General features: G+C 35.6%; 1 protein-coding gene across 7 annotated transcripts in view; it reads left to right on the forward strand.

Annotated features, from left to right (window-relative positions):
* PDE1A (phosphodiesterase 1A) overlaps nt 1-16696 on the forward strand; it is a 152872-nt gene that overhangs the window by 63280 nt on the left and 72896 nt on the right. The window contains exon 1 of one of the 7 annotated variants that reach the window (XM_069860999.1): nt 12971-13218. The exons of the other annotated variants lie outside the window; for them this stretch is intronic. Within the exon in view, the coding sequence (XP_069717100.1) occupies nt 13163-13218 (56 nt within the window). The 5' untranslated portion in view covers nt 12971-13162. Of the gene's footprint in view, nt 1-12970; nt 13219-16696 lie in introns of those variants that run through there. 7 annotated transcript variants of the gene reach the window in all.

Below are 16696 nucleotides of genomic sequence, written 5' to 3' on the forward strand. Positions count from 1 at the left end.
GAAAGTAAGTATCTGCAAAGGTATAGCGATAAACTGTAGTACTTGTTAAAGCATTCTGAATTAGAATACTCATGATGTTTAACGGCTTATTTGTGCATAGTGTACTTTTTAATTCACTACAGCTAATTTCGATGTACTGCTCTGTTGACAGTTACACCTGTGCATTCTTGCTGACGCCAGTCAGGTTTATATGGAAGTTATGCAAGACCAGTAATTGGCACTAAACATAAAATGTTCTGTTTGTAAAGGAAACAATGTGTGCGGAAAGGAATGAGTATCAAGAGAGTTTAAAAGGTTTTGGCATATTATTAGGAGGAAATATTTAACAGGATGGTTAAACGTTAAACTAAAAATATTTTCCCATTGGCTTTATTAAAAATATCTCTTTAGATTTTAAATGAGAAAAAGACACCTATAGAATAACTGTAGTCACCATGACAATAACTTAAACTCACAAAACACATAATAATATTACTTGGCAGCACAGTTGGCTTGCAAGTTAGTACATTGAATCAGCAGAACATAGGCTATCCTGCTTCACCTAAAATCATAGATATATGTTCTGTCTTAATGTATGAGCAAACCATAGCGCGCAAACATGAACACAGGATCTGCCATATGTATTTAATAATTTTGATGAATTTTTTCAAATAACTATAATATTTTCTTTTAAGAACAGGATTTTTTGGGGAGGGCAGTGGAGGGAACTGTGATTGCCTGCAGTTTTTGCTAATGCTTGACAAAACAGAGACAAATAGTTTTCTTGACTGTGCAGCTGGGGGGTTTATGTATTTCTTTGCAAAATTATTGAAACCAGAGGTGGCAATGACCTACTAGTACCAAGTCATGCAGCCATATCTGTTGCCAATGCAAAAATATTCCCCAAACTACACTGTTATTGTCTAGTCTAGTTTTAAAAGTCTAAAGCTATGTAGATTCCGTTGTTTCCCTTGGGAGCCTAGTTTGTTTCACTGCCAGGAAGCTTTCTTGATATTCAGCCTCAATTTTTCCATGTTTAATTTCAGGCTATTAATATGAGAGTCTTATACTGAATAACTATTCTACTTTTCATTTATGATCTCAAAATATTTGTAGATGCTGTCAAGCTAGTCACATGTGAACTAATCTATACTTACTTATTTTTAACTTTCCTCTTTAATTGAACCTTTCAGGCTCCCATTTAATGCCCTAAATGAGAAAAAAAGTATTGCCCAGGGCATTTTCTTCTTCCATGTATTGCTTGGTTATGGGAAAACTTAATTCCATTTTTCTTATACTAAAGTCATGTGAGAAGTAATGCTCTATTTCTTTTCCAAGATGTAGTTAAACATCACCAAATTATAGGATTATTTTTAGTGACATGCTAGCATGAATATTTGGTCTTTTGTAGTCTATCTTTGTAGTGCCCATTTTCAGCTCTCTCTCTCCTTGAAATGTGTATTGAAATATGTCCTTTCATGTTTTGCTTAGCCTCTAGTTCTGTGAGATTATTATTGTAATTTTGTTTTCTGTGTATTTGCTCACCTACCTTGAAATCTGAAATTTCATTTATGTTTTTACATTTTTACTCATTAAATAATGAGTTTTAGTCCTGGATATTAGCAAAAATAAAGCATCTCATCTTGATTTTACTCTGTTAATGATTTTCATGCCAACTCTCAGTTCTCAAAATTACCTTCCATTGAGATCCAATTTGATATTCCAGTGTCCATATCTTTCTGGAAATCTGGTGATATGATTTCTACTCTACTTAATTCATCTATTTGTTTTACTGCTCTGTCAAGAAGGCACTTAATATTACTTGGTTTGATCTTTATTGAAACTGAAAAGCTAAATTGTTCATGATTTCGTAATTCCTCAGCTAATCAGTGTCCTATTCACTTAATGTATGCTCTGAATTGCTAGGGAGCTATATTTCAAATGACTTGTTGATAGCCACCAGCATCACAATTTACTTCTGTCGGTCCTAGCATTTACATTTCACGGGTCTCCAGTTGCTGTTAGATATCTATATTGTCAGTATACTGGCAACATTTTTGGGGGTTTTGGATGTTTTGCTAATTCCTTCTAGACAGGCATGTTTGGAGTACTCATTGATACATACAAAATTCTTCCTTGATGTAAATCTGATCATGATGATTATTGTGTTTAATGAGAAAGAGAATCTGAAGACTTTGCTTTTAGGGAGTGCTTATAGGAGTATGACTTCAATCTTCAGCACAGTTTAAAAGGTGGACTTCGGGGACTATTTAGATACATCTCTTTGTATCCTGGCAGATGGATGCTAATCAACTGATTTAGGACCATGCCTTTAACAGCTACATTTAAATCACCTCCATGCCTAGGAGAAATTTTGTAAATCTTACCTTCAGAGCACACACAATAGTTAATTATCACTTTACTTGAGTAATTTGTAATTCAAGCAACTGTGCTGGAATTTGTTGTCTCCGTAGTTGTTGTACGTGCTGAGCTTCTATAAATGAACTTAAGAGTTCTATGCAAATCTGAAGTTTTGGATTGGTACTTATTAGACATGTACTTTTATCTCACTCCTCAGTCAGTACCTCTTTGGAGGCAGAACTACACTCTGACTAGATTCTTAATTCTTAATCTGATGAAAGTGCATGGCACTTATTTCCTCAGGAGGACACTGGCTGTAGCAGTCACCAGAGCACTTGTGTGGCCAACAGTTTCTTTAAGAAGGTGGCAGCTGAAAGTAAGTATCAGGGAACTCTTCTGGGAATAAAGGAAGTTGATAAATGAAAAGCAGGCTTATAAGAGCAACTAGGTCTATATGGAAGAGGTGTTCCTGGCATGTACAACACAGGCAAAGATAAGAACTTAGTTTCTAAGGGTATCCTAACTTAATGGAAAGGAACATGCAATTTTCTGATAGGAATCCAGTTTGCAGGATAGTATAGTGAGCTTTATACCCTTATCTGAAAGCTAAATGTTTTTTTAAAATAAAGTCTCTTAAATGAATTGCACAGTTCTTTAGTCTGTAGGTAAAGACTTTTGATGACTTGCATAGGTGACTGTGGGTTAAAAAGAATAAATGTTTTGCTGCTGCGTATTGTGCCAACAGGGTTTAAAATTGTGAATTATAAATACATTAAGAATGACTTGGAGCAAGAAACAAAATGAGCAAGACAAAAAAAGAGATTATCATGACATTTTATCAATCAGTGATAAATGGTTCTTTACACAATGTAATGTGACGCTGAGGGCATCCTTGCCAAAGGACATCACGGATGCCAGGAGTTTATGTGGGTGCAGAGGGCGACTGAACATCTTCACAGAAGAGTAATGTATTTCTAGATATATAGAAACTATCTTTGTGTCGGGGAGTCCTTGATCCCCACATGGCTGGAGGCTGAGAGAATATCCAATATCACTGTACACGACTTAAACTCATTTTCTCTTCCCTAGATACCTGCTTTTGGCCATTTTCAAGACTGCATACTGAGCTAGATGGACTTTTACTGTGACCCAGTTTAGATGTGCCTATGTTCCCAAGAACAAAAATAAAAGCATATGATGTCATTTTTTTTTTCTGAAAAGCTCATAAACTAATAATGTTTCACTAGAAAGGCTGAAGAAAGAAAAAAGGAAAAGGAAGAGGCCAGTGTTGCTTGAATTAGGAAGATATGTTTGATTTAACATTTAGAACCAATAAAGACCCAAGGTGTTTAACCAGCAGTGTAATCAGGTGGGCAAAATTCATACCTTTCTCTTTAAAGTATGCAGAAGCCAGTAAAGAACCACAGAGTGATTCAAGAAGGTCCTCTGTGTTTAATAACACAAAATTACCTCATATCGTTAGTTATCAGTAGCAAAGACTACTTAAACTTCATTCAGTTAAGTACTTAAGCAGCTGTTTCATGTCTTCTTTATTAAGTTCCCAAGATTATTCTGGTTATTACAGCTTATAGTAATTATTTTCCCTCAGTAAAGGTAAGTTTTCAGTGTGAAAGAGAAAAATTTGGCAAGTGATCTGATAGTCATGACAAATGAGTTTTTTACTGGGTTGGAGATCATAGAGTTGTAGGATAATTCAGATTGGAAAGGCCCTCTGGAGGTCTTCTCTACCCCCACCCCCACAGCAGAGCATACTTTTATCAGATTTTTGCTGGGTATCGTTCAACTGAGTTTGGAAGAAGAGGGTCCATCTTTGGAGTCTAAGGGTGGAGATGGCAGTGTAATTTAGTGTGGATCTTTTTACAAAATCTGTCATTGGCTAAAGAACTCTGGCTTTATCACCTGTTTCATGATGAATAATACAGATACTTTGGCTGATATGGTGCCATAAAACATGCTTATCAAAGAAAATCCATCATACTTACTGAAATCTGGGGTATGAATATCTGGGGGAAGTACACTAGGTCTCTTTCTGGAACATAATGTAACATTGTGTTGAGAAAGCTTGGCTATTTCTTGTGTAGTAATGAAAAAAACCCTATTAGGCAAATTCCATTGCACCATAAAGCATAAATCAATGACATTTAAACACTGCAGTGTTGAAATTTTTGAAAAAAATCCTGCAAAAGTTTAAGTTGTATAAAAGGACTGGAAGAATTAAAAATATTTCACAATCTGTATGTAGTTACTCCATCGTATTCTGAATAATGCATTCTAATATTGTGTGATTACAGCATGATATTTTTGAAGTTCAGAAAGAGATTTAAATTAACAATCACCATTGATTTTTATGTGGTAACACAAAATTGAGGCCCTTATGTGTCGAGCTTCTTGGTTACATATATCCTTTTATTTGGGGATATAGTGAGAGAGCACTCAGGCAAATTTGTCTGGCAAGTAGACAACTTTTCTGTAAAGACCTCCTGACTTGCCACCAACTACATCTCTGTGCCCAAGTGCACTCTGCAGCCTGTAGTCTGAAGCTGGTGATGTTTTGTGCTCTCCCTCCCAGGGTTCTACAGAAGGTAACCAAGAAAATTAATGTGATAGCTCTGCTTGAAAAATATCACGGGAAGTGGAAGCAGACTGGAAAGTTGGCGATCACTGTTTAGCTTGAGCAAGAGCAGCTGCAAAATTTTACACAAGTCATCAGAATAGGTGAGCTCAGTTGTCTCTTCTGACACTCAGATCTGCAAAGTTTAAAGGTGGAAGCAGGCTGTTGGCTTGAAGTGCTGGTCATGACCTTAGAGTTACACATATACCTAAGTAGGCTTCTGATTGAAGGATTAATTCTGTCTTTTGTTTGCTGATAACTGATCCAATTTACACATCAGAAAAAAGATATGAATTTAAGTTGTACATTTGGTAATCAAGCATTTGAACTTCTCTCTTGAGCAATATCCATCTCTGACATAGAAGGAAAAATGTGTTTAGCATCTGGGCAGATGGAATTAGAAAAAACAAGGCAAGAGGCATCTGCTTTAAGTACTTTGTCTGTTCCTTCTTAGGCATGTGGGGAACTTCTGACTGTTTCAGGAAACTACTTCTTCCACTAGTGGCTTCATATGCCTTTACCATCACTTGTGGGTGGAGTTTCCTCCATCTGCATGGCAGATGAGGATTTTGGATAAGCAGTCATCGCAGAAGTTCTTAACTGAGCTGAAAAATATATTTTAGGTAAAAAAACTTTTCAAGATTATAGTGAAATAAGACACATTTCCGTTTGGTTCTGTGGAATTTATTTATAGATGGGGACAAGATTTGAGAGCAAGAAGTTGTGGAGACTTTTCAAAAGAAAAGTGTTGCTAAATAATCAGATTTTCTTCTCAGTACTTTCAGCGGGATTCCTATTATTGGCACGTAAATACTAGAAGAACTGTACATAAAATGTTTTTAAAAGTATGTCTTGAGAATTCTCCTGAGCTCAGTAGTAAATAATTGTAAATACTGTAAATATGGCACATGGGAAACACTATCCATTCGTTCTCTGCTGGAGAGCAGTTTGTCCTGTTTGACAGCAAACAGGCTCTTTCTTTCTCAGAAGTGTTGTAATATTACATGTGGCCTCTCTCCCAGTGGCTTTCAAAGCAATTTTATTTCTGCATAACAGAATTTCTTTTTACATTATGAAAGCAAATCTTGATGTTGATACATCTCTGAACATCAAACCCAAAAATATAGCAACCTGTTTAAGTGCTTAATAAATAAAAACTGTGCCCTAGTGTAGCTGTTTGCCAAGAAGCAGTAGAACTGGTGATGGGAATTCAATAACTGTGTAACAGAGATAAATTTAGGAAGGCAGATTAAAAAATATTATGTGTGTCATTTCATGATACTGAAGTATATATCTCATCCTGTGCAAGAACTTTGAAAACATCAGGCAATTATTCTCACGTAGTTTGAGAAAAAATATATATTAAGCATTATTGTATTTTTGAGCATACCTCTTATAAAATGATTAGTAGATGAAAAAAAAATCCTGTTATGCTTGCTTATTTTACTACCAGAAAAGTCACATTGATAACAAATAGCAGCGTTGAGTTACATAGCTAAATGTCACTTGGAAGCAAGGATGGTCTCCAGTCACTATCTCTGTATTTGCACATATATTCAAACGATCCCAGCTTTCATGAATACAATTTGAATTTTACAATATAGGAGGGTTATCTTTGGTTCCATGAATTTATTGAGAACTGAAGTACCACATCATAATTATTCTGAAATGATGCAGCTGAAAATTAATACCTTTTTTGTCAAATTGATCATGGCATCTGACACTGTAGCATAAACTCTTTAATTTAAGAATTAGTAAAGATAATAAGGACAATTTTCTCATAGTGGAAAGTTTGACTTCACACATTTATGACAAATTGTTATATGTGGCTTACCTATTTTATTTTTTGATATTATAAATAATATGGAATGAAAATACAGCATAGTTTCCAATAGGATCATTGCCATGTATATTTGATATCCTTCAAATTCCTTTGCATTGACTAATGCATTTGTCTTTCTTGGACTACTTGAGCTACTAGATTTTAAAGAAAAGGCAGAACACTAATAAACAAAGAAAAGAGTGACAATTTTATTCTTTTTTTGGCAAATTGATGCACTTTCTTTATTCATTGATCCTTGATTTAATTACAAGAAATCTGCATTTAATAGCTCCCTTTGGAGTGAAATGATTATTATAATCAAGTATGTTACTCAAAATTTCAACTTTTTTTGTGCATTCTTTATAATCAATATTAGTATTGTATTTTCTTCAGTGAATATGTCAGTTACCTGCAAATATTGTGGATCTATTGTATTGTAGCAGTTACAAAATAATATTTCTTTTTGTCATTTGCCTGTGGTATTCAGTAAGGAAAGAAAATTTGTAAATTATGTAACTGAGTTTTGTTTGAATTTTGCAATAAATGTGGCATTTTAAGTTAGCTCTTCATTCATATTTAACCATCTGATAGGTTTGGCTCAACCAGCTCCCCTGAAACCATTATCATTTTTTTTAAGCTAGAGAATAGTGTGACCTTGTTAAGCAAAACAGAGATTACTTATCAGGGAGTATGGCAGAAAGGTGGTTTAAATACTGGAATACAAATATAAGGACTGGAGTGTATAGGAAACATTTTGAACTTCATTTAAAAGTTAGATTTGGAAAGGCAGGTAGTTTTCAGTAGTCAGTCACTATGATGGCTTGAAGCTTTAGTTTTGAGGGATGTAACTAAATCCCTGCTGTTTTTTCAGCCTATGAGAGAAGCACAGGACGCAGAGTTGCAAGAATAAGCCTGTGAGCCGGGAGATTTGTGTCTCTTTTCCCATGACCCCTGGCACCTATCTTTTCATGTTCCTCAGTATCCCTATTTGTAGAACAGAGATAAAATTTGGCGTGTAAGTCTCAACTTGTTTATAAAATATCACAGTATAGTTGAATAGAAAGTGGTATGAAAATCTATTCTACCAAACGCAACCCTACACTACCAATCTCTTTCACTCTGTATCTTTTCAGCACAGCTAATTTCTATGTAAAAAAAAATCTTGACAAAAATGAAGCAGTTAAAGCACAAGAAATAAACTAGGTATGTTGCCAAATGATAGAAATTCATACAGCTCTTTGGCAAAAAAGGTTAGGCATAATTTACTCCTAGGTTGGTTTCAAAACAAGATGCCTTGGGAGCAAAAAGTTTTAATAGGTATATATTTAAAAAAATCCAAAAATAAAAAGGAAAATAGATTAGGAAACTTAGATAACCTACTGGTTATATCTGTAGAGCATAGAAACTCTTAATCATGTATTCATTATAAAATGTGAAGAATGACACATTACTACATTTATATGAATTGCTGCTTTTTGCTCGACTGAATGTAGAAGCTGAATAAATATGCAACATTTAACTTCTGAGAAGTTAACAAAAATTCTTTCTTTAACCAGGAATAAGAAATTGGTAGGTTTCTGTAAAATTTTAGTAAACTTTTAATTACGATGTGAGTAATTTGAAACAGATTTTTAGTTTTTATTGACAGTAGCGCAGTCCTCTCCAGCATGGCATAGTTAGGGCGATGGCAGAGCAGAATGTGCAGGTTATAAAAGAAGATCAGATAGCTCATTGCTGATTCTGTAGGGCCTTTTACTTGTCATTCTAAATGATCAAATGTGACAAATTGACTGCAGCTTTCTTCTGGAAGTATTTCTTTCAAGCCATTTAATGATTGTTAGATTTCTACTTTTATGAAAGATTTCCACAAAATGGTTACTTTCACATAACATATGTTTTTATGTAAGCATGTACTTTTTATTCCTCCTTCTTCTTCTTTTGACACCATCTTTTAAGTCAGAACTTGATTTTGGAAAATTTGAAAATCAGACTTGAAATTCTCCATGAAATTCTAGACTATTTCTAAAAGAGCTAAGTATCGTAAAATCACCATATGTTTATGAAAACAAATGTTTTTGTTTATTCTCTGTTTTTCACATTTGCATAAATACTTTTGAAAGTAAAAGCCAAGCACAAGGCATGTTTTTATCTTTTTATTTGAAAGTCACTTGTTCAGATTCATAGTCTTAGCAACATGACACATCTTTGTTGAAAAGGATAAAAATTAAAGGATGAGATTTTATTTTATACTTTGGAATTCATATTAAGATATAATTTAAACTATTAACATCTGGACATAACATATATCCCATCTTAAAAGAAGAATAAGCCAATTCTGTAAACATTACATGATGTGAAGACAAGAAAGAGAAAAAATTCCCTTACACTGAATGTCCTTGATTAGTTACTACAAGATATGAACAGTAGGGTTTTTTTCTCATGTTCCCAGCATTATTTTTTGTATTTTACCTTCCTGTGGAGAAATTTTTCTGTCTGGGGAATGCGCAGGGCATGAGTGTCCCTGACCTTGAAGGGAATTCCTCTGTCAGGACTCATGAGACTCCAGCACTTTCAGGCCTTTGCAGCTGCGTATGCTGAATTGAATGATTTTCTGGGCAATCCAACAGACTCAATCGCAGTAAATTAATAAATGCTTCTCTCAGCAGAAAGTATGCAAAAACTGGAAGGGTATTTAATTATTAGTTAAACTGTGGCTCTTAATTCTGTCTCAGGAAACAGCAGGATGAGACTATGATCTTTTCAGGCTTACCAGTAGTCAGGAAAGGTCAGGCAGCTGGGAAGTTTTGCACAGTTTTGCTATTACACACCTCTGCTGATGTACCCATTCTGTCTCTGTCTTTTGTCTCTTCCTTTGGTACCTGTTGTTACAGCAAAATTCAGTCATGCCTGTAGCATCAAGTACATAAGCATAAATTTAATAAAACAAATATGTCATATTGATGAATTGGCCCTAACGTAAAAAGGATGGGACCCTTTGATCTTATTTGGGGCTGGTTTTTTTCACCAAAGAGATCTCTGAGGTATTTTGTACAACTGAAGGTATGGTCTTACAACTCTCAAATGAATTTCTAACTTCTAGAAACACAGAGATCTATTGCAATGGAGAGTCTTCTTCAGAGATCACAGAGTGGCTGAGAAGCCTTTGTATGATTATTCAGAGTTTGTTGCTAAGGCAGAAGAATGAAGAAAAGAATAATAGAAAAGAAAATAATTTACATCTATCTCTACTTTTCAGCTGACATTCCGTAACATACAGCTCATGTGCACAGAGAAAACATATTGTTCCATGTTTCTTATGTTTATCCCAAACATACAGTTTTTTTACAAAATTGTTTTGACTATAGGAATTAATAGCCAAATTTAGATAAAACCATTTGCTTGGAATAACAGCGGAATCTCTTAAAATTAGTATTATAGGGCACTTGGGTTTCTGGGAAGGTTTTATTTTAGTCTCCAGTGACGTGATACGGTACACTGTGCAATTCTGCAGCAGAATTGCTGGCACTGTTTGAAAAGCACGGTTTAGTAGTATTTTCCATTGTTCATAAATGAGGCTTTTTGATTTAACAACTAATACTTCTTTCCTTTAGAAGACAGTAAATATTACAATTATAGATTTGCATCAGAGCCAACTGAGGTGTTCTCAGAAGTGCAGACTAAGCTTCATTCTGCCTTGGTCTTGGTACAGCTGTGTTCAGGTTTCCACTATGCAGCTAGCCCAGATGCCGTGCTTTATGGGGCTGGTGGCATTTCTGGCATCTTTAAGAGGGATTGAAGTGTGAGAGGTTCGCTAGAATCTTAAAAGAGCTAGAGCAGGTGTCTGTATTATTGTCAGACCGATATTTTTCTCTGTGTTTGCCCATTGCCTAAAAACTAAAGCAAGCAGTCTGATTTTAGTGGAATACATTGTGCATAAAGATAGAAGGATGGTTTTATTCATGTTACTTTTATAATATCTTGTTAGGAGAAAACTACTTCTATATAGCATTAGTAGTGCCATAGGCTGGAAGTAGAGTCAAGTAACTTCTACAGCAGCATAAGATGATTGCCTCTGTATTTTTACAGTGCTGAGTGAATAGTGGTAAAAGAATAGAGCTGATGTCAATGACAATCTCAAAAGCAGAATAATGTCTCAATTTGAATATATAATGCTACTAAATTAATTACTTTCATCCATATCACAGATGTGTTCCACAGTCTGAATACATTACTTTTCTAGTTTGTAATAGACAAAATGGCATTGTATTAAAAAAATGTTGTTTTCTTTTAAAAAAAGCAAAAGATACTAGAAGTTTATGTATAAGGATTTTGTATACAGTGGTCATGAATCCATTCATACCTGCATGACTGTATCACGTGTTTCTAAAGATTTTCATAACCTCACAAAGTGGAAAGGTCATAAGTATTATTGACCATCCCTTTAAAGATCATAAAATCATAGAATAGTTTGGGTTGGAAGGGACTATAAAGATCATCTAGTTCCAACACTCCTACCATGGGCAGGGACACCTCCCACCATACCAGGCTGCCCCGGTTCCCATCCAACCTGGCCTTGAACACCTCCAGGGATGGGGCAGCCACAGATTCCCTGGGCAACCTGTGCCGGAACCTCACCACCCTCACTGGGAAAAAAAATCTTCCTTATGTCTAGTCTAAATCTGGTCCTCTCCAGTTTGTACCCATGTTTGTACCATGATCATTGCAAATATCAGAGACCGTTGTGTTATCTGTAAATACTACAGACAGAAACCTCTTATTGGCCTGTGGTATAAAGTATTATGCATAAACTTGTATAAATTGAACAATGGAGCTGAGGAGGGCTAAGACATGTACCTCCTGTCTGGTAAACTTTTTGAACTTGCTGTGGTTCTTAGAGCAGGAATGCATGAGATACAGATTCAATAAATTCAGACTTGTGCATTTAGATAATCATTCAGTTAATCCTTGTCAGCTGATGATCCCTTTTCTCCAACTAGAAGTGTTAGTTTCATATTCGTCTTACTTGTACAATTTAATATCTCTACAAATATTATTGTTTTGTAAATTAAATAAGAATTTTGTACCTCAAACACTATCATAGAGCCTTAAAAGTGTGACTGAACATGATGAACTGAATTTTTAAATGACTGTGGTTTTTTTCTAAAAAGTAATGTAAAGTGATAAGCTATTTTTAAAGATACTATAATTTTATGTAGCTTTTTATTATTACCTCATTTCTGAGAATAGTCTTGGAGATAACCATCACTTTTAAACAAGTTTGTCCTTTAGTTTCTTTCCCATCTTCACATAAAAATATCTGGATGTGATTTGGAGGGATTTTAAGGTTGAATAAGCACATGCCATGAGGAGGACAGGTGAGAGTCTGGATTCCAGCTTAGGTCATGATGAGCAACGATGCCAGTCCTGTTCCTTGGGGGCAGCTACTGTCTCACACAGCTGACTGAGAAGAAAAATCTCAGATGGTGTCTCCCCAGAAAATTATAGCATGTGTCCTTGTTTTGGAGGGGTGAAAGTGGTGACTGGAAAGATTTAGTGCTGGGAGACAGGAAAGGGGAGGCGGGAGATCCTTACACTCGAGCACTCACACGTTCCCTGGGTAACCGAGTAGTCAGACCTAGTAACTAGTAAATTGGATTAGGAGCATAATGTCCAAGCAAGGACTACAGAGTTGATCTTAAAAGAAAGCAACAGAAAAATTACTGCACATTTTATCTGAGGGGTTTGGTTCCTATTTACATTATTCCCAGTACGTTATTTCCCCAGCAGTGGAGGCGGATTTAATCTGTGCTCCTTTAGTACCATGCCGGTGATATATAAATCTTATGGTGATAAGAATGTTTTCCTATGCATGTCACTTGGATATCATGCTTGAGTGAGAAACAAGGTAGAATGGGCACAGCAGTAGATGATGAGGCATTCTTTGTTAAAACAGTTTATGATCAATTGGTAAAGGTGAGAAATCGTACAAAACAAGGGATAATTGTGCTCCTGACATCTTAGAAGGCTGCAGTATATATACACTTTCTCTGTCTCCGTGTCTCTGGCTTTCTCTCTCTTTTTTTCTGTTCTCACAACACATGTACGAGACCAGGCTTTTTATGTCATACTGCAGCAGTAGCACCATCCCACACACTCTCTGTCTCTGAAGAAATGTAACCCTTCTACCGTTTATCTTCAAGTAGATTTCAGTGATTTCTGAACTGAGTATCTTCTGTCTAGAGGATCTTATATCTACTTAGCCTGTAAAGAAATGACAGCCTAGTCTTGAGTCAGTTGCTCAAATACAGGCATCTAGTGCCATTTGAGATACTCAAGGTGCCCAAGACATCCAGCCAGGGCTGGCAGATATGACACAGGACCTGCAGGACACCTGCGCTCTTCTGGAGCAGCAGCTGGGGACCAGGTGAGATACTCCAGGGCATCTCCAGTGGCGCAAGATGCTTGTCTTAGATAACTGATTTGAGCCTCCTGTTTCTGGGCATAATGTATATTTAATGTATAAGATAACTGATCAGAAATTAAGTTCCTGGTTTTGGTTTTGTTTTGTTCTTAGGACAAATTGTTCAAATCTTTAATTATGTTGTTTCCCCTCTTGATGCTAATGGAACTGCTTATACACATAATTGCTACTGTTGTGGGTAAAATGTACATGACTGAGCTCTCCAGTCCCCAGTTCTGGCTATGCAGCAGCTGTTCATGATGGGAACTTTGATAAACGACAGACCATTCAAGATTTTCTTGTTCACAATATTAAGGGAGCAAAGCTTGAAGAGCTAATAACTAAAAATGTACATGTGTATTTACACAGAAGGCTTTGCACTTTAGAGTTTGTAAAATCCCCTGTCAATTCTGGCAGTGTACAATTTTTGAAAGCAGCAGAAGACTAGATTATGTATTATAGCATCTCTCTCTTAGACCAGATTTATGTTTTGTGTGCCAGAACAACATTAAGCAAATCCTTTTCTTCCTGCTTGAGAAGCTCGCCAGTTTGTAGCACTCAAAAATTTTCTTTTTTTAGTGATAAACATTACTTTGAAAACTTTTCCATGCACCTGGGTACTGACCAAAGACAACAAATAACGGAACAGGAAACCATAATTCAATTCTTTACTATATAGAAAGCTTTGCAGATGACCTAAGCAGCTACATTATTTATATGCACTGGCTTTTTAAAGAGGTTGATATGTTTTTTTGGCTGATGGAAATGGAAAATCTGTCTCTCTTGGTGTATTCTGTGTACATTTAATTGGCTTTTAAACCTCTCCATAGTCATGTACCTATATTACTTTTCCTTTGATTTCAGAGAACAAGACAGAAAAACAGGCATAAAGCATTCCCAACGAGATGCCTTTCAAACATGTAAATGTTGTAGACCAAACTGGCTGCATGGTTTTAAATGCTGAGGACTTAGAGCAATATCAGTATAAGAGGGACTGTTCTGTTATTACTTAAAAATTTCCTTGCTTGGGATGAGTGTTGGTAGCAGTTGTGGTATGTTAAAGTTTTATTATGAATACTGCATATTTTTTTCTTTTTTTCCACATCTGAAGTTGATTGTCCATTTTGTTAATACTTTTTCAAGTCTGATTTAAGGCTTTTTTAACAATTGACATTTTAAAATGATGTCAGAGTTGAAATTTATGCCGAACCCCAAACATGAAGGCAGACAGGATTGCTCTATAGGTTGGCTCTTCTCTTTGGACCTAGCTGGAGAAAGCATGGGGGCAGCAAAGCAACTTCTGACGCTGTTGGATAATGGGAGGAAACCAATTCCTCCATCAGGTATATACAGTTCTTTGGAAGTGCTTCCTTTACAATGATGTGTAGAAATGCACCTCACAAGAGAAGAGATGGAAAGAAAATTGTTCATTTACTGTGGCAGTAGTTTTCCCTAATTTTTTTCCTTGGACATGTCCCAGACATTTTCAGCTACATGACCTCTCCAGCTGAAATTGATGGCCAACTGTCTGTATTGACAGGCAGGTTAAAGTTCAAGGGATCTTTTGGCATTATGCCAGTTACGATTCTTCAAGCAATTTAATAGTGTTTCCTTCTGACATTTGTAGATATTTTCACTTGATGTGTTTCTCTCAAGAGAAAAGGAACTGAAGCTGAAATTTTCTACCATTCTGTCAAAAATCTATATTCTGTCTTCAGGAACTTTAAAAATTTCTGTATAGTAGGTACAATATGCTTCAGGTCTCCAGAACGTTTATCTTTTTTTTTTTTTTAATCCATTCAGTAAGCCAGTTTAGAAATCTTGTCTTGGTAGTATGGGATCAAAACCTGCTAAGTATCATAATTAATATTTATTGCAGTTCCTGGCAAGAGGTATAGAATGTGTAGATCTAAGTCTGTTGGGGTGAGCAGATCTTTATATCAGGACAAAAGTCTCCTCCACAAGACATCTCTCCTGTTCTAGAGAGAAGACAATTATGTGTCCAGTCTAGTTATCTCCATAGGGACAATTGGATCACTAGTTTAAATTTTGAATCTCTTGATATAAGTGGATAGTTATTCCTGTTCTGTTAGAAATGGAGCTAGCTTAGGTATTAGTTGTAATATGTATATTCATGTGCAAATAGCTCTTACTAGGTGGTCTCAGCTTAAATTACAGAATTTATCACTCTTTGTTGGAGCTTAAAACATGTCCACAGTGATTTAAAATAATGTTGATAATTATTTATTGATTATCTATAAGAGGAAATCTAATTTTGTTAAAATGAATATGAATGTTAACTTAATAGATTAATTTATTTTCCTTTTGAATTTTTTATACTTGATTTTTGTTCCTCTTTCTCTGTACATGCTTTACTACTTTCTTCTCTCTGAAATGATGAGTCAATTGCCTTAAGAATTGAGTCAATTGCACATGAAGAAACTACAGAATCGCGAATTAATATGCTTGTTCTCATATCTGGACATCCTGGTTCTTAGTCTATCCTAGTGTCCTAGTATGAGTGGCCATGAGAGAACCAGATGATAAAACCATTGAGAACCGGAAGTAGGACCAGACTGTGGCTTGTTGCTGTGCTGCTGAGAGTAGCCCTGATAAAGCAAACACTCAGGAATTGGCTGATATATACTTACGTCTGCTAGGCAGAAGTCTAATGTATTACTGGTTTAGAGGAGTAGAAGAATCCTTATCAGATGACCCACAGGCCGATGCATGTGAGAATCAACTGGCAAAGATGTAAAGCTGTTCAGTCATGTACCATTGCAAACATTCAGAAAAAAAGCAAAGTGACTGCAAAATGCTTCCACTGTTCTGTGCTCTGCTGATAAGAGGTTTTTGACAAAAACAGGCTTGCTTTTCATATGAAAATGCTAATTACTCAAACCCAAAAGCTGTTCTGATACTGTATAATTCTCAGTGAAATTTTGCTTGAGAAAAAAACCTGGACTCATAAACTACATGATAAACTCCACATTATTCAGAAATAGCTTTTTATTTTCTTTCTGGGGTATATTGAAAGGCCTGAGGAAGTTCTTGCACTTTTGTTTACTGTGTTAAGTGACATGAATTCCTATAGCATTAAATGTATACATAAATGTCAGATACTGAGGTTTTATCAATTTGAATGTGAAATAGAACATGTGACTTTAGGAGAATCACTGTAACATATTGGTTTACTGTGATTACTACAAAATTAGACATCCTCATTTTGAATTTCAGAATGATAGCTAAATCTAGCAGATAAATAAAACCAGTCCAGTCCTATAGGCGGATGGTGGTAAATGATCTGGCAGATTGCATAATTATGCCATCTAACCCACTGTAGAGGACCTACAGGGACCTTTTTATTAATAGAGGGAGAACACTACCATGAATCCATCTTACAACAGTATTTATATTTTTAATTGTTATGAGCAGCTAGTTA

This window comes from Phaenicophaeus curvirostris, chromosome 7 (assembly GCF_032191515.1).
Source record: "Phaenicophaeus curvirostris isolate KB17595 chromosome 7, BPBGC_Pcur_1.0, whole genome shotgun sequence".
NCBI classification, from domain to species: Eukaryota; Metazoa; Chordata; class Aves; order Cuculiformes; family Cuculidae; genus Phaenicophaeus; species Phaenicophaeus curvirostris.